The sequence below is a fragment of the Coregonus lavaretus genome (genome assembly GCF_964263955.1).
Source record: "Coregonus lavaretus genome assembly, chromosome: 20".
Classification (NCBI taxonomy): Eukaryota; Metazoa; Chordata; class Actinopteri; order Salmoniformes; family Salmonidae; genus Coregonus; species Coregonus lavaretus.
In genome coordinates, this window is record NC_140007.1 from 23819033 (window position 1) to 23840409 (window position 21377).

The 21377-nt window shown below is 42.2% G+C and overlaps 1 protein-coding gene across 1 annotated transcript in view; it reads right to left on the minus strand.

Annotated features, from left to right (window-relative positions):
- kif1b (kinesin family member 1B) overlaps positions 1 to 21264 on the minus strand; it is an 81081-nt gene extending 59817 nt beyond the window's left edge. Inside the window, exons 1-14 of the mRNA XM_084184475.1 lie at positions 21156 to 21264; positions 19958 to 20035; positions 19607 to 19672; positions 18032 to 18107; positions 17573 to 17651; positions 17052 to 17194; positions 12593 to 12726; positions 10040 to 10119; positions 7822 to 7897; positions 4710 to 4789; positions 4009 to 4115; positions 3469 to 3552; positions 3024 to 3216; positions 2611 to 2683 (exon numbers count right to left, since the gene is read on the minus strand). Of these exons, the coding sequence (XP_084040601.1) occupies positions 2611 to 2683; positions 3024 to 3216; positions 3469 to 3552; positions 4009 to 4115; positions 4710 to 4789; positions 7822 to 7897; positions 10040 to 10119; positions 12593 to 12726; positions 17052 to 17194; positions 17573 to 17651; positions 18032 to 18107; positions 19607 to 19672; positions 19958 to 20035; positions 21156 to 21248 (1362 nt within the window). The 5' untranslated portion in view covers positions 21249 to 21264. The remainder of the gene's footprint in view (positions 1 to 2610; positions 2684 to 3023; positions 3217 to 3468; positions 3553 to 4008; positions 4116 to 4709; positions 4790 to 7821; positions 7898 to 10039; positions 10120 to 12592; positions 12727 to 17051; positions 17195 to 17572; positions 17652 to 18031; positions 18108 to 19606; positions 19673 to 19957; positions 20036 to 21155) is intronic.
- Between the last annotated feature and the right edge of the window lie 113 nt (positions 21265 to 21377).

The following is a 21377-nucleotide window of genomic DNA, read 5'->3' on the forward strand; positions in this document are numbered from 1 at the left end:
TTCAGGTCGGAGACGGTGACCCACTTGGCGTCCTTGGTGATGCGTCGGTGCTGGGGAACCTGGTACATTTTCACAGGCTCCCGACGCTTCCCACTGCTGGGCAAGCCACACTTTCTGACTATGGACTGCAGCTTGCTAGGAGGCAGCTTTTCCCTCAGGGAGGTGATCAGTCTCCAGCTTTCCTCACAAGACCTCTTATCTGAGTCATCGCCACTATCAGAGTCGCCATCCTTGAAAAAACAAAAACAGGAAACAAACCAAAGAGGTTCCCAACAAAATGGAGAAATTAAAATGGGAAATCAAAAAGAGGAAGGATGGCTTTTAAAAAAAGGAATGATACAAGTATGAATATGCAACATGGGAACTTCTATTGCCACGGGATGTTCTTGGGTAGGATTTAAATTGAAATAATTACTCATTTTTTACATCTGCATATGTTTTTCTAACCATTTTCAGTGTACTTTTTGGTCAGAATAAAAACAAAACCTCAAACTTTCGCATACATCATAATTCTACAAGATGTATGACAAATTGAGGAGGACATGCACTTTCCATGCCCAGAAAAATAAGTCTAGGAAGAAATCATTCATCAAATTCTGGGACAAACCAGCTTAAACAAAAACCTAATACTGACAGTGGCTTCCATTGACTTTCTTTTTATAGTTCTAAGCCCTTGGTTTGCGCATTGGTTCTGGCCTCAGGCTAGTGAGTGAATTCAGAAGATTCCTATAAAATTGTGCTCTTTAGTGTAAAATGATATGGATTTATATAATGTTTAGCTTATTTCTTGGTTGTAACTTTCCTGTCTCTATCATATGCATGTTCTAGTATTGGAAGAATACTATTTTGCAGATGTTACCATCAGGAGTAACCACTGTGGAGCGCTTTCATATTTTGAAATGGGGAGATATTTTATTACATTTTCTTTCTAAAACCTTTTACCTAGTAAATGTACGATCAGGTAGGCCAATATCATTCCCAATGTTGCATATTGATATTAAAAGTAAACGTAAAGCATGACTATCATGATTAGACACAGAATATGAACAGAAAAAGGGGGACAGGTGTTGATCTGATTTGTTGTGTATTATTTCCTCTTCATAATTGACGATTTGGGCACTTGAAAGCGGGATCCCAAACATGCTACAAAGGCATGCAAAAAAAGGCAGCCAAATTTTGGTAGCCTTTCCCCATTCGAAGTCCACGAGAAAGAAGATTTAGAGTTGGTTTTAGAGTTGCTCTAGTGTTAGCAGTGGGTGAGAGGACAAAAGTAGTCTTGCAGTTTTATTGGAAAGCCAGTAGAGAGAATAGGCAGAAAAGTGAGGTTAAGTGTTAATGCATCCACTTCACGGAAGACGTTAGTTGGAAGAAAATGCAGTTTCTCATTTTGGTAGACAAAGTACATTACAGATCACAACCAGAGAGAACAGGAAGTTGATGACTGTTTCTGCGACTAGATCAGAGACATTGGTTGGAAATAGGTGTACAAATACGTGTGTATGCAGTAGGAGTCTGAATATCATACGTTTGTAGTTATGCTCATCAAACCACCAGAGAATTAAAGCATTTTTAGTGATTCGTTGATTAAAACCTGAGCACTGATAATTCAGTTGAGTTATGTCCTCAGTGTGCTTTAACAAAGGCACAGGTGAGGCCAGCATAAGGAAGTGACAAAAGAAGTCAATGAGAAACCACATTGTCGCTAGCCTTCAAAAAGTACTACAGCAGGACTCTTGGTTATCACAATGCATTGTACATATCAGCAACTGCATTGAAGAGCATAGAAACTCAAGACAAAACAGCAAAACACTAGAATAGAAGTCTAAACCAAGACATTCCACAGTAGCCACATCGTTGACCAGCTTAACTGTACATCTCTGCAACTTAGCCTGGGAACGGAAGTGAAGAAAACATGCTACAAAACATGAACCATGCAAAAGCAATAAAGTGTTATCAAAGCTAGATCACTGGCAAGTGTACTGTAATTTTGTTGAGCCAATGATGAGTCAGTACTTGATTAATTCAATTCATTTGAATTGAGGTAATAATAAAACAATTACATTATTTTTTTAAAATTATGTTTTGCAAGGTTCAGTTCAAATCTAGAAGACACAAGAAGAGTGAAAATAAGGATTTGGAACGGGGAAAAATGCTTTACAAAATAATTCTCTCTGAATCAAATTGCTTCAGCAAGTTGGTCGAAATCAGTAGTCAAGGGGCAAAGGCTTGCTCTTCCCTATCTCAGACCAGATAGTGGATTCACACTCCCATGCAAGAGGAACAGACATGCTAAGTAAAAGTAAGTGCTTCTCTCTCTCACACACACACACAATAGAAGTGTCTCAAAAGTGTCAGCACTGAGAGTGAGAAATTAGTGCTAGTCAGACTTCAACAGAGCAAGCAGGACAAAACTAGCTATCAAAATGAACTATCCGCAAAGTTATTATAGGAAAACCATGCTTTAACTTTGTATCCTGCAGCACATTTTGGCTCAACACAAAAACTAAACTATAAGGTATTTTGTGTCCCCCCCCCCCAAAAAAAACGGAATTAAGCTACAGGTTACAGAGGCTATAGAAAAGTTAAGTTGCTAAAAGTTTCAAGGCTTACCAGTCTCTGCTGTTCCAGAAGTTGGTCCGCCTCCTCTTTCTCCTTTTTGTACAAGATCTCCATCTCAGTCAATCTAGAATGAATTAAAACACAAAATAAATCCTATTGTATACAGAATTAAAAGTAATTCAAAAACATGCATAGCCATTGAATGAAGTATAGGCCTCAAACACACTCCCACAAGGTCATGGTGGGACTAGTCTAAGCTAGCCACCTCTCAAAGTCCCCCCTTTAAAGCCACAATCCTGAGTCTGTGTTTCAGCCCAATGGCAGCTCTGCCACGTGGTTTGGTACAAATCTAAGGGATGGGGCTAGCTAGGGAAATGTACTCACTCAAATTCGTAGACTAAGCTATGGATGCCAGGTTTGACAGTCCATGAGATCAACATGACTGTATTCGGTCCTGTACATACCTTTTCTCCATCTCCTGCTTCATGTCGATGCCCTGCTTCTCCAGCAGCTCTCTCTGGGCAAAGGTCCAGTCCACCGGCTCTACTGGGGTCTCTGCTGTTGGGGTCTCCTTCTCCTTCTCCTCCTTCTCGGCCCTCGCCTGCTCCGGATGGTTGAACCGAAACACGTGGTTCTTCCCCATGATGATGCGGTTTCCTGTGACGAGGGCATGCGCAAGGTCGAAACAAAACAGGCATTGAGCTCAAAAGTCAAGCTGTAAGAGATTCAGGAATTCCTGTGTCATTGAATAGCAATTCAAATAAACGTTGACACCTTCTCCAGTCTATTTCTATCAGTTGAGAAGATGTCAATGAGAAGATCCTTCACTTTACTTGCGAATGAAAAGAGAACATTCCTGAAAATGCTTCATGAAATACAACTGCATCTGCAGGGGTGGGGAATACACACCTGAGCGAAGCTGCACTGAAGCTCCAACTCTCTTGCCGTTGACATAGGTCTCCGATCCCTCACAAGGCACCAGCAGGACAACCACTGAAGACAAAAAAACGCATCAATACAGCGAACAGTATTAATCCCTATACCAACAAATATGAATAATGCTTCTAATATGAATGCCTTACTCTGCCCAAATTCAATACAGATACAACACCAGACAAATGAGGTACAGATTATAGGTACAGTATATTGAGTGGCATATTGAAAGTGGCATTAGTTGGGCCTGGTCAGGAAATGGCGGCTTCTTCCTTACAAGGTGCTTCAGTGATCCAGGGTGTCATTTATTTATTTATTTTTGCAGACATCCATTTGTAAACATACACAAGTATAATTTGCCAGAACAATTTACTGAAACTGAGGTGTAATGTCCGTCCTCTGGCCACCAACATTTTCGAAACCTCCTCATGCATCCACAGTTTAGCCCATGCAGACACTTGGCAGCACAACGCTTCACTGATTTACAGTGACAAAGCCCCACATGGTTTCTCTCACCGTCTCCATTGGTGTTCCTCTCGCTGCGGAAGATGCAGTGCTCCTCTTTGATGTGGGCTCCGCTCAGAACGATGTCCTGCCGTCTCTCTGTGTCCGCCTGGCCCACCCTGCAGGCACAAGTGAGGGAGGACATTTTGTGAGTGAGTGCCAGAGTGGGTGGCCATTTTAACTAGCAAGTGACAACCCAAGGCTACAGCTTTTTTTGTTGTTGCTTATAACAGGGTTTTACCTCTTCTGAGGTGCTTCGTGTCGTTTCATCTAGGCTCCTGTTGTTCATTATTGTCACCTCAGGTACTGAGGTAACTTAATACTTTATAGGAAGACTACTGTGTGGGAAAGGAGAGCCAGAGGAGGTAATTGACTTGACTTGAGACAATAAAATACGCTGGTGATCAAAGGCAGATGACATGCCACCTTTCCCCAACTTTAAAAGCCCTTCAGGCTGAATACAGGAACAAAAACAGGAAAAGTGAGATGTTTCAGAGAACTAAAAAACCCTTGATGAAAATGTTTTGCAGTAGCTTCTAAACAGCATTCCACTGTGAAGCTCTGGCTCCGGGGTGAAGTTTCTCCTATGTACAGATCTAGGATCAGCTTCCCATCCCAAATCCTTACCTTAAACATTAATGGGGAAAATGCAAAAGTGACCCAAGATCAGTGTCTATGGGGCAACTTCTCCCAACTGTGTTCTGCTGAGTTACCTTGTGATTCCGTCTTTGATGTAATACAGCAGACATTCTGACATCAATGGGTCCTCGTTCAGGTTGACCAGGTGAGGGGTCTAGTGAGACGGAGATTTGAGTGGAGTTCAAGAGTAAGACACTGTTCACATACAGTACTTGCACCAGTAATACGTATGTGAAATACATGTCAATGATATGCATAGACATAAAACAGAAAAATTCAGGAAATCACATTTAATATACCTATGAAGTTCACATCTGCATGATTGAGACAAATTAATTAACTAATACCCCTTCATGAAAGTGGAATGAAAAAGGTCATGTCAATAACATCCTCACGAGGTCTAAAGTCTAGTTTCACAATAGACACCAGACCTGGGCTCAAAATAGTTTTTTTCTTCTTCTTTCAAATAATTTTTAAGCGTTTGGCTTGTGCCTTGCCTGGAGTGCCGGATGGGAGGGATTTGCACTTTTGGGCCTAGTCCATTGCTTCCATTGCGCCAGGCAAGCTCAATCAAGTGTAGTTATTGAGCTTGCTTTTGAAAGAAAACGACTACTATTTGAACCTTTGTCTGATAGACACCACTAGAAACACATCAATGCTACAGTAAGTATCACTGAGCCACCAACCTTCTTGGGGGAAAATACCCCATTAGCAAGCAAGTCAGCATACAAGGCCTCACAAGGCCTCTCTACGAAAAGCTAACCAATGGAGAGGCAGCAGGTGAAAATGAGAGAAAGTGGACGGAGGAGGAAAAGAATGAGTGAAATGAAAGAATATGCAAAAGAAAACAAAACTCCTAGCAGTGAAGGAGGGTTTAAAGTCCTACGAGAAGGGGGAGCTTCAAAGTAATAATTTTCGGATATCAAATACATTTGCTTCAATAGACAGACAGTCACGTTCGATACAGCTGACGTGGCAGAGATGACTAATCTAATCTCCCTCTCGATCGTGACTCCACTGACGAGAGCACTTGTTGTTCTTTTCATTCGTGCCTTGTGATTGCTGCCTGCCTGTGCGGGGGAGATGGGTGTAGGAAGTAGAAAGGGAGAGGGAGGAGTGCAGAGGTGTACAGACAGATTCTTCACCCACTACTCAATAAGCCCCGTCTGTCTCTATAGCGTCTATCGGTCTGGGAATCTGATGGAATGAGTGAGGCCTGGACGACAATTTAGTCCTCTTCACAGAGGATGTGGATAGGGCTGTAATTTCAACATCGAGCTACAACAGCAGTAATCTGAAAAGCTAGATCACAATGTCAGTCAGGCACAGGAGCCTTCCCCATGCAAAGAGCTACTACACTGAATGGACCTTCTCATGTTAAGGCTGTGGCTGTATGAGCACCTACAGCATAGACCATCTATGGGGATCTAAAATGGGACCGTGTATTGTATCACAGTCAATGGGCACATAATGGAATTCTGGTCATTCTTGATCATTCTGCATCACTGTAAAGCCATTTCTTTGTGATGTGAAACATTGCAGATAGAAATGGAATGAAAAGAGCCAACCATTCCCTATTCTACATGACTCACGACAGAATCATAACTGTTCTATACAATACATTTCTACCTGAATGTTCTACAACCTCCTAAACAGACCCCTGATACTGTATGACAGCTGCCAGTAAACTCTACTAGCAATCCTATGGCCACAGAGAGCACTATTCTAGAAAGCGGTTTTCAAGGTTATAATACAAATACATTGCCTGCAGTGTAGCTCAATAAATAATACTTATCTTCAATTAAATCATGCTACAATACAATAGCAGTACATCTGTGATCTTGCTGAGGAGGATACAAGGCCACAGTAATAATAACAATAATAATAATAATAATAATAATAATAATAATAATATGCCATTTAGCAGAAAAAGCGTCATTTTGATTAATTACTAAGCTCTACAATATGCTAAACCTGGGTCACTCTCTACGGGGTCTGTCTGGGGCTATCATTTGCATTATCTAGCGGGGGAGTGGTAGAAATCAATATGTAGATTTGATTTCACAAACCTGTTTAGTTGAAAAACAATCAAAGTCCTCGTCAAACAAGGACTTGGGCCTTTCAGGGCCCATCTAAACATTACCATATGGAGGAAGCAGATAAGAAGGGAATGGAAAAAAGAGAATGAAAATAAAGGAATGGATAGAATAGCAAGTGAGAGCTGAGGGATTGCTCCGGTAAGAAATGACACACACAAATGGAAAGAAGCAACAATGAGGTCACTGAGGATGGAAATGGACATTTAGACCATGGGAAAACAGTAGTGTAGTACGAGACAGTGGCCGTGTTCGAACACCCATACTTGCGTTCTAAATAGTAGGCCATTTATATATGCGAAAATTGAAAGTTTAATACTATGTTAAATTTCGAAACTCAGGTATGCTTTAAATGCCAGGATGTTATACTCTTTTCGGCCTTTCATCTAGTAGAATTCGCTGCATACTTTTGAGGAAGAGAACAGTCTTTCCACACTCACGTGTGTGACAACAGCTGATAATCAGCTGATAATGAGATAAGGGGATGCGCTGTACCCAAATGAACAAATAGCGGGAATCAACGCAATTACGCTTTAAATTACGCATTCTCAGGATGGGTGAGCCTAGTATGTTTATTTGTTGCTTACTGCATTCATTTTTACTAAACAGTACGCTCTAAATAGTATGTATTACGATTAGTACACAGTATGTAGTTGTAGTAAGTAGTAGGCAAGACCGATTTCGGACACGCCAGTGTGTAAAATGGGAAATGGGAATCCCTATCCTGAAATGTCTAACAGGTCTGCTGCTGGGTTGGGGTCAATTCCATTTCAATTCCAGTCAATTCAGAAAGTAAACTAAATTCAACATTTTTGTAATTGAAAAACATTGAAAATAATTGGAATTTCAGTACACTTCCTGAAATAACTGGAATTGACCCTGCCTGCTACACTAGACAAACTTTTGCAGAGCGCGAGACGCCCCCATTGATTTCAATGAAACATAGAAATAGAACTCTGGTTCTATTTTTAAGAATTCGTCTCAAACCAAGAACACTAGATAGAGTGGCTCACGCTCTGCTCACGCTGGTGTAGCAGGTAAAAAAACCTACTGCTTTTGTGACGCCCCGGTATGGCACATATCCGTTTACCTTTTTAGGAGAGAAGACCCCGAGAGTGCCGCCATCCTCACGGATAGCCACGCCCATCTCAGCCAGCAGGGCTTCCCTAGAGGAGAGAGTAGAGGGTGATGTTAGAAACATGTCCATGTTACATTGGTGGTGGGGCTGGTTACATTCGTTACAGTAGAATCTGAACCGGAAACGTTATCACCATGCAATAAATTGTTGCTAGTAATTTAAAATTGGTGTTACTTTAAGAGATAGAAACAGTCAACATCTGTACAATACAGACAGAATGCGGCACTTGCAGGAAGATACATAATGATCACACAATACATACAGAAATATAGGAATGTGTATTGGGTATGTCCACAGTATAGGTCATTAAGTGTTTGGGTGCTAGTGTTCATCTTTACCATGATATGCTTTGCGAAAGCGTTCTGTCAGCTAAAGTTCCCACGCAATGAAATACAAACCAAACAATTGGCTGGCAAACAATTGTCTCCTCCTGACATACAGTGCAGTCGGAAAATATTCAGACTCCTTGACTTTTTCCACATTTTATTACGTTACAGCCTTATTCTAAAACAGATGAAATTTTTTTTTTTTTTCATCAATCTACACACAATACCCCATAATGACAAAGCAAAAACAGGTTATATAAAAAAAAACGGAAATATCACATTTACATAAGTATTCAGACACTTCACTCAGTACTTTGTTAAAGCACCTTTGACAGCAATTACAGCCTTGAGTCTTCTTGGGTATGATGTATTTGGGGAGTTTCTCCCATTCTTCTCTGCAGATCCTCTCAAGCGCTGTCAGGTTGGATGGGGAGTGTCACTGCACAGCTATTTTCAGGTCTCTCCAGAGATGTTCGATCGGGTTCAAGTCCAGGCTTTGGCTGGGCCACTCAAGGACATTCAGAGACTTGTCCCGAAGCCACTCCTGCTTTGTCTTGGCTGTGTGCTTAGGGTTGTTGTCCTGTTGGAAGGTGAACCTTCGCCCCATTCTGAGGTCCTGAGCGCTCTGGAGCAGGTTTTCATCAAGGATCTCTGTACTTTGCTCTGTTCATCTTTCCCTCGATCCTGACTTGTCTCCCAGTCCCTGCCGCTGAAAAACATCCCCACAGCATGATGCTGCCACCACCATGCTTCACCGTAGGGATGGTGCCAGGTTTCCTCCAGACATGACGCTTGGCATTCAGGCCAAAGAGTTCAATCTTGGTTTAATCAGACCAGAGAATCTTGTTTCTCATGGTCTGAGAGTCCTTTAGGTGCCTTTTGGCAAACTCCAAGCGGGCTGTCATGTGCCTTTTACTGAGGAGCAGCTTCCGTCTGGCCACTCTACCATAAAGGCCTGATTGGTGGAGCGCTGCAGAGATGGTTGTCCTTCTGGAAGGTTCTCCCATCTCCACAGAGGAACTCTGGAGCTCTGTCAGAGTGACCATCGGGTTCTTGGTTACCTCCCTGACCAAGGCCCTTCTCCCCCGATTGCTCAGTTTGGCCGGGCGGCCAGCTCCAGGAAGAGTCTTGGTGGTTCCAAACTTCTTCCATTTAAAAATTTTGGAGGCCACTGTGTTCTTGGGACCTTCAATGCTGCAGAAATGTTTTGGTACCCTTCCCCAGATCTGTGCCTCAACACGATCCTGTCTCAGAGCTCTATGGACAATTCCTTCGACCTCATGGCTTGGTTTTTGCTCTGACATGCACTGTCAACTGTGGGACCTTATATAGACAGGTTTGTGCCTTTCCAAATCATGTCCAATCAATTTAAATTTACCATAGGTAAAGTTGTAGAAACATCTCAAGGATGATCAATGGAAACAGGATGCACCTGAGCTCAATTTCGAGTCTCATAACAAAGGGTCTGAATACTTATGTAAATAAAGTATTTATGTTTTTATTGCGGAATACTTTCCGAATGCACTGTAGTGGATGAGCATTTAAAAAATATATATATTCTGTCTTGCTTCCTGTCCCTTAAACATGCTTCTCTATTTTAGAAAGAAGGAAAGAAATAAAGAAATAAAGGAAAGAAAGAAAGAAAGCACATTGAAAGGAGAGTGTGACAGATGGTTAAGGTCAAAGGGAGACGGAGAGGTTAGTAAAGTGAGAGAGGCGACAGACAGAAAAGGCACATTTCAGAAGAAGGGAGGAGAATCGGGACACAGCCTTTCACTGAAAGTGTCCCATTTGAAAGGACAGACGAACAAAAAGGCATCCTGGGGCTTTGACCCTCCACTGACCTCTCCATTCGTATAGCCTCGGTCTTCCGAAGCTTCTCCTCCCAGGTCTCATTGAGCTCAGCAATGATTTTCTCTGATTCCTGAGGACAGATTGGGGAGTGGCAAGAAAAATAATACATTTAGCATACTGTTATTATTTGGTTCACCTAATATGATAAAATCACCTCTTTATCAGGTTCTATATCCTGAAGAACTTTAAGTATTTTTGGTTTAACAAATCTTTATTCAGCTACTTTAGATACGTTTCTTTCCTCCTCAGTGTTCAAAGTAATAATGAACAAGACGCTACACAGGCCTACCTTTGCTAAGTAGATTATGTGACTGAAACAGCATGGGCACAAGCATGACAAAAAAGTTCCAACCCCTTTATCAACTTGCTGTTATTTTCATGATTTTTTAAAATTCTGAATGCATAATTGGTGGTTTACGCTGTGGTGCTTTGCAACAAGGGGCTAGCACAGGGCTGCAATGCCTAGCTATCAATATACTGTTGGGCTAGCTTTGCAATAGCTTGTAATATCCTACACTGTTTAACTCGCACAAAAACTTATGGTGAGAATATCAAGTCTTAACTGGGGGTTAAGTCAAAACACCCAAAACCTGGGAATGTCATGTGCTCCCTAGTCCTGCCATTGTGTTAATCACTCATTGTTCATCCCAACTATCACCACTGGCTTGCTCACGACCATCTGGCTCTCAAAGCAGGAAGTATGGCCATTGGCCAATAAATTCAACTCCATCCTTTGTAAAGGGTAAACACCCCTACCATCTGTTGTTCTGGACAGAAACTGTCCCCTGGTTCAAATTAAAAAGTCCATGGCTGCATCCCAAATGGCACCCTATTCCCTAAGAGTGCACTAGTTTTGACCAGGGCCCAGAGGGCTCTGATCAAAGGTAGTGCACTAAAAGGAATAGGGTGTCATTTGGGACGCATATACAGCCTACGGAGATTCAGCAGATTATGTGCATCTTTTACAAAGTGTTTTGTTTGAGGGAGGCACATGAAATCAGCTAAATATATTCAGTTACACAATGCTTATGATAGATGAATCTCCCAAAGACACACGGCAACACTAAGTACTATTATCAGTTGAATGTCAGACTAGGAGCAGATAGATAGGATCCTGATGACCAATTTATTTCATGTGAGCACGCAGTGTGCTTTCAGGATATTTTCTGACGCTTTTTACGCTTATTGGCCACCAAGACTAGATCTATTTTGGTCCCATTTCCTCCCCATCTGCGTCGGCGCCCGACGTCATTGGATGACAGACTGGCACCACGGTAGCCATGGAAACTGCAGCTCGTAATGGTTGCATGTTGCCATCCTATGTGCTCCCTCATCAGCAGCTAACGAGGGTGAGAGAGGGAAAGCCAAGGGACAGATATAAAAGAACAGCTGAAGACTGATAGCGTGAGAGGAAGATATTAGTAAGAGGGCAGCTTTCACAAAAGGGCCTTGACATCAAATGGACTGAGATCCATTTGTTGTTTAACAAAATTGCTGCACTTTTCCAAGATGAGTTTTCACACTATAATGTTCTATCCCTCCATTTTTTTATCCATGCATGTTTCTTAAATCTTCAGAGGGCTTCCATTTCAGAAAACAGACTAAGAGCATGGGGTGAATTCTCGACTTTCTATCTTTTCACTTAAAATTCAGGAAAAGATAGGGACTATATTGGTTTTGTTCCACTGTTTATGTCCTTACATAGTTTAGGGGTCTCATCCATTTCAATGATGTTTAATTATGGAATTTAACGTAAAAAGTTGTCTTTTTGACTTTAAAAACTACACTGAACAAAAATTTAAAACGCAACATGTAAAGTGTTGGTCCCATGTTTCATGAGCTGACAAAGATCCCAGAAATTTTCCATACGCACAAAAAAGCTTATTTCTCTCAAATTTTGTGCACAAATTTGTTTACATCCCTGTTAGTGAGCATTTCTCATTTGACAAGATAATCCATCCACTTGACAGGCGTGGCATATCAAGAAGCTGATTTAAACAGCATGATCATTACACAGGTGGACCTTGTGCTGAGGACAACAAAATGCCACTAAAATGTGAGTTTTGTCACACAGATGTCTCAAGTTTTGAGGGAGCATACAATTGGCATGCTGACTGCAGGAATGTCCACCAGAGCTGTTGCCAGAGAATTGAATGTTCATTTCTCTAACATAAGCCGCCTCCAACATCGTTTTAGAGAATTGGCAGTACATCCAACCGGCCTCACAACCACAGCCATTGAAGAGGTGGGACAACATGCCACAGGCCACAATCAACAGCCTGGCAAATAGTGGTCACACCAGATACTGACTGGTTTTCTGTTCCACGCCCCTACCTTTTCTTATTTTTAGGTATCTGTGACCAACAGATGCATATTTGTATTCCCAGTCATGTGAAATCCATAGATTAGGCCTAATTTATTTATTTAAATTGACTGATTTCCTTACATGAACTGTAACTCAGTAAAATCTTTGAAATTGTTGCATGTTGCGTTTATATTTTTGTTCAGTGTAGCTAGTGCTGGGGTAGGGAGGTATACTGTACCTTGAGTCTCTCGATGGCCTCTTCCCCTCCCGGGGTGGACATGATGCGCTCCTGGATACTGGTGACCGACTGCGGGCCAACTAGGCTGCAGAGCGAGCCAGAGGACGGCGAGGCTGTCAGGGAGCCAATAGGGGCTGTGGAGAAATGGCCAGGGCGTTGGTTCTCTGAGGCTAGCAAGTATCTATGCTTATTGTTGTGTATGTCTTTCAGGTCTGAGTCAACAAGAGGAGAGAGGGGCAGGGTCCCAGGAAAGGGAGGAGGGTCACAAAATGACAGAAAAAGGAGAATATGGGGAAGAGGGAGAGAGGGAGAGAAGGACAAAGAGGAGGAAAGACCAGTGTAAGACACACATTGCACGTCAAAGGATGAAGACAGACAACCAGCACAATGGTCAGTTACACAGAGCAGCAGTTTTCTCCCCAGGTGGTTAAAAAGTTAAAGGACGTTGTTTTGTCAATCGATGTATATGTTGAAATTGGTAAACCATTCCATTCAACGTCTCGCAAAATGACTAAATCGAATTGTTCACTATGTTTGATGGCCACCATTTTTATTTATTTTGCTTGACATTATTTTGTCTGAGAATTTGCAGGATTTATAAATCTTAAAGGACACACATTATTGTGGCCAATGAACAGATCCCTCCATCTATCATTACAATTGGGAATTGAACTTGAACTGGCAATACGCTTTTCAAATGCACCTACTAACTTCAATCAGTGACAGATCAGTGGCCCTCCTGTAGCCCAGTTGGTAGAGCGCTTGCAACGCGAGGGATGTGGGTTCAATTCCCACGGGGGGCCAGTATGAAAAATGTATGCACTCACTAACTGTAAGTCGCTCTGGATAAGAGCGTCTGCTAAATAAAAAAATTAATAAAAATGTAACAAAAAAAGACAAGAAACTATATTATGTCGTAATGGTAATGTATTGCACCTAAACAGAACCTTTTTTTCTTAAATTCCAAAATATATACTGGTGTGAAAACTGCTAACATGTACCAACTGGAGGAGGGGGGGGTTATAGGCAGCCAGAGGGCCAGGGAGGAGGAGGAGGAAGGGGGGGGGGTGGGGGGGTGACGGTGTGGAAGTGATATAGATGGAGACACGCTGCCAAAGTTCAGACTGCAGTGCAGTGAGAGTCTCTTCAACTTACCCCACCACACAAGAACAAGTGAAAACCCACCCGCACACACTGACTGAGCCGCCTGTCTAAATGTCAACCAGCCCTTCTCTACAAAATGGCCTCAAGGGCGTTTCAGATGACTGCCCTCTAAACCTCACAGGAAGACAGACTGAAATCTCCACATATTGACTAAAAATGGAATTTGGTAAAAATGGCCACTGAGCAGCAGAGGATAACCTTCTATTTCCTTATCCTCCCATGCAGCCAATTTTTACAATGTCATATAATACAGATAATCTGGAGCACATACATTTAATATTTTTTACCGGAGCGTATGATGGCAATGTGGAGCAGCCAAAGGACAGGGAAGAGGGGGAAAGGGTAGGGAGTTTGGGGAATACAGCTAAAAGAAAGCATATGCTAGCTACAAGAGGACTGAATTCTGTCGAAACACAGCAAACATCTAGATAACACATATCTAAATCGGCTACATAGAAATGAGAGAGCATGCACCTTTCCTCCTGTAGCTCAAAGCTTCAATTTGAGAACTTAGTAGTATTCTAATGTCTTGAACATTGTCACCTGCAATGGATAATTAGTAAAACAACACAAGCTTCATCGGCAAGAAAAAAAAAAAGAGGTTTTCAAAGATGGGTTAAGGACCCAAAGGGTAAGGTAAGTAATGATGTGGGTGGGGGGGAAAGACAAGTTATTATAAGATGGCATTAGAAGTTAAAGCGTCAACGATATTGTCTAGTGCCTTTGTTGGGATATACACCACATGACCAAAAGTATGTGGACACATGCAAAATCATGGCCATTAATATGGAGTTGGTCCTCCCTATGCTGCTACAACAGCCTCCACTCTTCTGGGAAGGCTTTCCACTAGATGTTGGAACATTGCTTTGGGGACTTGCTTCCATTCAGCCACAAGCACTAGTGAGGTCGGGCACTGATGTTGGGCGATTAGGCCTGGCTAGCAGTCGGTGTTCCAATCAGTGGAGGCTACTGAAGGGAGGACGGCTCATAATAACGGCTGGAATGATCAATGGAATGGTATCAAACACATCAAAGACGTGGTTTCCATGTGTTCGATACCATTCCATTGACTCCATTCCAGCCATTATTATGAGCCGTCCTCCCCTCAGCAGCCTCCACTGGTTCCAATTCAACCCAAAGGTGTTTGATGGGGGTTGAGGTCAGGGCTCTGTGCAGGCCAGTCAAGTTCTTCCACACCGATCTCGACAAACCATTTCTGTATGGACCTCTGTGCATGGTGGCATTGTCATGCTGAAACAGGAAAGGGCCTTCCCCAAACTGTTGCCACAAAGTTGGAAGCACAGAATTGTCTAGAATGTCATTGTATGCTGTAGCATTATGATTTCCCTTCACTGGAACTAAGGGGCCTAGCCAGAACCATGAAAAACAGCCCCAGACCATTATTCCTCCACCACCAAACTTTACAGTTGGCACTATGCATTGGAGCAGGTAGCGTTCTCCTGGCATCCGCCAAACCCAGATTTGTCCGTCGGACTGCCAGATGGTGAAGCGTGATTCATCACTCCAGAGAACGCGTTTCCACTGCGCCAGAGTCCAATGGCGGCGAGCTTTACACCACTCCAGCCGACGCTTGGCATTGCGCATGGTGATCTTAGGCTTCTGTGCAGCTGCTCGGCCATGGAAACCCATTTCATGAAGCGCCCGACAAACAGTTATTGTGCTGACGTTGCTTCCAGAGGCAGTTCTGTGAGCTTGTGTGGCCTACCACTTTGCAGCTGAGCCGTTGTTGCTCCTAGACCTTTCCATAACAGCACTTACAGTTGACCGGGGCAGCTCTAACAGGGCAGAAATTTGACGAACTGACTTGTTGGAAAGGTGGCATCCTATGACGGTGCCATGTTGAAAGTCACTGAGCTCTTCAGTACGGGCCATTCGACTGCCAATGTTTGTCTATGGAGATTGCATGGCGGTGTGCTCGATATTATACACCTGTCAGCAACGGGTGTGGCTGAAATAGCTGAATCCACTCATTTGAAGTGGTGTCCACATACTGTTGTCCATGTAGTGTACCTCCGGATTACATAAGACATGTAGGCTACAATTTTGGAATAACTTGAAGGGGTGTCCACATACTTTCGTGTGTATTTGGATTTAATAATTCTGCCTCACCTCCATCATTCAAAACAAATTGCAAGCACAAAAGCATGCTAACCTAGTGGCATTCTAACCCTTCCCGAATAGCATGAAACCCTTGCACGTCTGAGAATCCGTACATTTAGGCTTAGCATCTTTTGCATTTACATGCAAAACCAGGAGGGTTATTTTCAGGAAAAGGGTGGGTGCAACAGCAATGGTTAGCTATCAGTAGTAAAAGGGGCGAGAGCGAGTGAGGTCGAGAGTGAACCCCACCACAAATATACACACATTTGCTTCCACTTCCAGGGCAATCATCCCCCATAGGCTCAACTGAGGGGAAGCAGGAAGAAGATAAGGGTCAGAGGTGAGACTAGTAGATTAAATTGACTGGGAGGCAAAGGTTACAGACATTTCTGACTGGTCAGAAGGAAATGGGACAGCTTGATGAGGATGAGATGACATGCCATTGAACATGCAGTAAACACTAAATGGTGGATTATTCATTACGTCACACATTAATTAATGAGATTACGTGTTATGTCTCTAATTAATCTAATAACCACCATCTATCTATGTATGTGTAGCTAATGTAATATGAACATAAACCATTGCCATAAACTACCATCTATGATGCATGTTTTGGGGATTTAGCATGTATCAATAAAATGTGTTCATGAATATCTTAACTTCAAGAAATAAATATCTAACATATTGTGTGGTTATTTTAGCAAAAACAATAATCATGCCTTGTCATATTAGAGATAAAACAATGACACAACAGATATGATTTCAATATCATGCTACATCTAGTTTGGCATGTAGAGAACAGGCAGTAGTACGGGTAACACAACGGATACATAGATGATGAATTAGAGAAAGGAGATCAGAGTGAAGAGAGAGAGGGGATGTTGCCAGCTTGTGTTGGACCACTAAGAACAAGGCTACGTCCCATTAGTCTCTCCTTCCTTCTGAAGTGTGTATTCGTTCACTACTCCCCACACATTTTAAAGCATTGGACTGGTTTAGAAAGACTTCCCATATATATAGTCATTTCCTTTCAAATCCATGAAGGGAAGTGAACAAGTGCATACTTCGGGAGAAAAGAGAGATTATTGGGACGCAACCTAAATAGCCTGAAATGTTGGTCTGAAATGTAGACTTCGTGACTGAAGGTGGCGCTGTGATGTGGCACACTCACTGTCCAGGATGTCTCCCAGGCCCTGGGCGCGGAGCAGGTCCTTCAGCCGTGTCACCTCGTCTTTCAGCTCGCGCACAAGCTTGTTGTTGGGGTCCTCGTTGATGACGGCATTGCACTTGATCTGCTTGGCCCGGTCAGCATAGCTAGCAAAGGAAGTGAGCAAAACATGTTTACTACAAATCCTATTGACGTAGCATTGGGCTTGTTCGTCATTGCAGCTGATATTTTAGGCAACTGACTGACCTACAAATCACTTGCATCATAAATAACTACTAATTATTATGTAGATCAGTCAGTTAGTCACAATTTACCCACAATGCATTACAGATAAATTCAACTCAAATACGCTCATTGTCTTCAGAAAAATTTGACACAAGACAATGATTAAGAACTACTAACAAAGCAGTACAGTAACACAATGAAACATACCATAAATTCGCTAAATATGAACTAAACATTTTACAGTAATATTGCATTTTGTAATATTGCATTTTGTGTTATTTCAAAGAGGTGAGCCCTACCGAAGTGTGCTGAGGGTTTCATCATAGTTGATGTCTGCAGGACTGAGGGCAGCTACCATGGCTGTTCTGGAGTTTCCACCTGAGTGAGTGAGAGAAAAAGAGAGAAAAAGATTGGAACAAATTAATTCCCTTGTCACAAATCACGTACAAAGTCATTTACATGATAAATGTGCAGACAAGGTCATTCCCGTGACTGCATCAAAAAAGCTTGAATCTGTTTTGGGATAGCTTGACTCTACAGTGTTATTGTATGGATACTCATTGCTATGCAGTTTTCACTTGGACTGAGCTGATACATTGGAAATGTGCTCCTCATGTTACAGTATACACAGGTTTTCATCTTGACTGACGGGCATATGCCATTCGCTTAATGGTTTAAATACATTACGGTCACCAGATTCTGAATGTATTTCTCATACAGTGCAGTTACATAGTTGGCATGATTTATTATATTCTTACCTAGGTTCTCCCTAAGCAGCCATGTCAGAACCGAGTCTCTGTACGGGATGAAGTCAGTCTTCTTCTTCTTCTTGCTCTGTGTCAAACAAAACCAATGTTAGATGGTGGTGAACAAACAGAAATGGATGGATGGATGTTAGTTTCCCAATGTAAGATGGAAAGAGTGATGGGAGGAGAGGCTGAAGGGAGAGTCTACTGTAAAATGGCAGCATCTTCACACTAAGTGCTGTAGAGGTGATAAAGAACGAATATAGGCCTGATTTCTGAAGATTTTGTTACAGTGCAAAGATTGTCGGTTCCTCCAAAAAGTAAAATCAAATCAAATTGTATTTGTCATATGCGCCGAATACAATGGGTGTAGACTTTAGCGTTAAATGCTTACTTACGAGCCCTTCCCAACGATGTAGAGTTAAAAAATAATAGTAACACAAGGAATAAAATACACAAGAATGGAGTTATATACAGGGAATACCAGACCACTGTGCAGGGGTACGAGGTAGCATTGTACATGAAGGCAGGGTAAAGTGACTAGGCATCAGGATATACACTAAGTGTACAAAACATTAAGAACACCTGCTCTTTCCATGACATAGACTGACCAGGTGAATCCATGAAAGCCATGATCCCTTATTGATGTCACTTGTTAAATCCACTTCAAAATCAGTGTAGATGAAAGGGAGGAGACAGGTTAAAGAAGGATTTTTAAGCCTAGAGACTATTGAGACATGGATTGTGTATGTGTGCCATTCAGAGGGTGAATGGGTAAGACAAAAGATTTAGGTGCCTTTGAACGGAGTATGGTAGTAAGTGCCAGGCGCACCGGTTTGTGTGAAGAACTGCAACGCTGCTGGGTTTTTCACGCTTAACAGTTTCCCGTGTGAATCAAGAATGGTCCACCACCCAAAGGACATCCATTCAACTTGACACAGCTGTCGGAAGCATTGGAGTCAACATGGGCCAGCAACCCTGTGGAACGCTTTCGGCCGCTTGTATAATCCATGCCCCGATGAATTGAAGCTGTTCTGTTGCTAATAATTCGTACACACAGTGTATAATAAGAGTAAAATAAAGAACAGAGTAGCAGCAGCATATGATGTGTAAAAGTATGTGTGTGTATATGTGTGTGGCGTGTGTCTGTGTGTCTGTGTGTCTGTGTGTCTGTGAAAGTGTGTGGGTTTTGTGTGAGAGTGTCAGTGTGTATATATAGTCTTGTGAGTGTGCATAGAGTCAGTGCAAGAAAGGGTCCATGCAGATAGTCCGGGTCCATTGCAGATAAAATAAAGGTGATGAGTCAGTGGAGAAAAATGGTCGGATGACAAAATGACACTTTAGCACTGAGACAAAATATTGGCAGAACCCGTCTCTTTTTGGAGGGATCAGTGGTTAGAAATGACTGAACACACAAAGGGTTTACCTTGCTGGTAGTGTAATCCTGGGTATGCAAGTAACACCAGGGGAAGAGGGAAAGAACAGAAGAGCAGACCAAGTTACAACATGCCTTCCTCATGTGGACGACAGTGGCAGAGAGAGGGAGGGGGAGAGAGAGAGAGATAGAGACAGACAAACAGTACTCACCACCTCAGCCAGGGCAGAGATGACCTTCCCTAATGTGGTCAGAGATTTGTTGATGTTGGCTCCCTCCTAATAAACACAAGCCACATAGCAAATATCAATTTATTAGACCCTTAAATAAATCCATAGCCACTTGCGGTATATTTGTGGTATGTTGCTGAAGAGTGGCCTACATCCCTAATAATAATAATAATAATAATAATAACAATAGCCATTTAGCAGATGCTTTTATCCAATGCGACTTAGAGTCATGCATGCATTCATTTTTCATATCGGTGGCCCTAGCGGGGATCGAATTTGCATTCCTGACGTTGCAAGCGCCATTCTCTACCAACTGAGCCACAAGGGTCCTACCTTTAGCCTGGTGCCTTTGGCTCCAGTAGAGTCAGCTCGCTCACTTCCTGCCAAGTCCACCAGACTGATTTTGCTGACCTGGGGCGGGTTAGATGGGAACAATCAGTTTAGGACTAACACACACACACACCATCAGAAACAATATATCCATTGCTTCACATGATTATTTTCTTTAATTACATTCAAAATTAACAGTATGAAAAGTAATATCCTAATCATGAAATTTGCAGTTATAGCTAAATAGTTCACCCAATACAACTAGTTCATAACTAGATACAATAAAATGCATACAATGTAATACAATATTAATAACCAAAACAACATTAGCAATTCTAAACCAATTAATACCTAAACGTATACTTTTGTCAAGTCAACTGAAGAGTGACTTCTACACAGAAATCTGATAGTATCTCATTACAATAGTCATTGTGTGTATACTGACAGTGGCTCCTTTGTATCTCCATCACAATCATAGAAAATGTGTGGAGATCAAATTGAGCATTGAGTTGAGAATAGTAGGTTTAACTCAAAGCATTGAGTTGACAAGCATAGGCCTAACACAAAGCATTGAGTTGACAAGCATAGGCCTAACACAAAGCATTGGGTTGACAACCATAGGCCTAACACAAAGCATTGAGTTGACAAGCATAGGCCTAACACAAAGCATTGAGTTGACAAGCATAGGCCTAACACAAAGCATTGAGTTGACAAGCATAGGCCTAACACAAAGCATTGAGTTGACAACCATAGGCCTAACACAAAGCATTGAGTTGACAAGCATAGGCCTAACACAAAGCATTGAGTTGACAACCATAGGCCTAACACAAAGCATTGAGTTGACAAGCATAGGCCTAACACAAAGCATTGAGTTGACAAGCATAGGCCTAACACAAAGCATTGAGTTGAGAACAGTAAGCTTAACTCAAAGCACTAGTTGAGAATATTAGGCATAACTCAAAAGCATTGAGATCAAAATAAGCAGAAGGCACTTTATCTAGATGTAGTAGCACGCACAATAAAAATATATCAAGGAGCTCTTTGATGTGCTGTTAGTTGGTAAAATAAATATTTACAAAAGTGCTCCTCCTGGTCAGCCCCTCCTAATTAATCAATTAACAGATCAACAATCTTCAATATTTGTAAGAGGGGGCTTGAATAGACACTGGGAAATGGCAGTCTGGGATCCCATTCCTCTCACCTTTTCTGTGGAGAGGTCTGTCTCACTGTCGTACTTCCTCTGTGTGAAGACGATGGTGAAGACAGCGTGGGACCTGCTGCTGGTCTCGTTCATGTTGGTGGCAGCCACCGTCCTGTAACAGAGTTGACACATTAGTTCAATCACACCAAATGGAAAGATGCGAAACCATCATATTGCTATCTAAAAAGTATATTGCGCGCAGCAACGAAGGCTCTCTCTCTC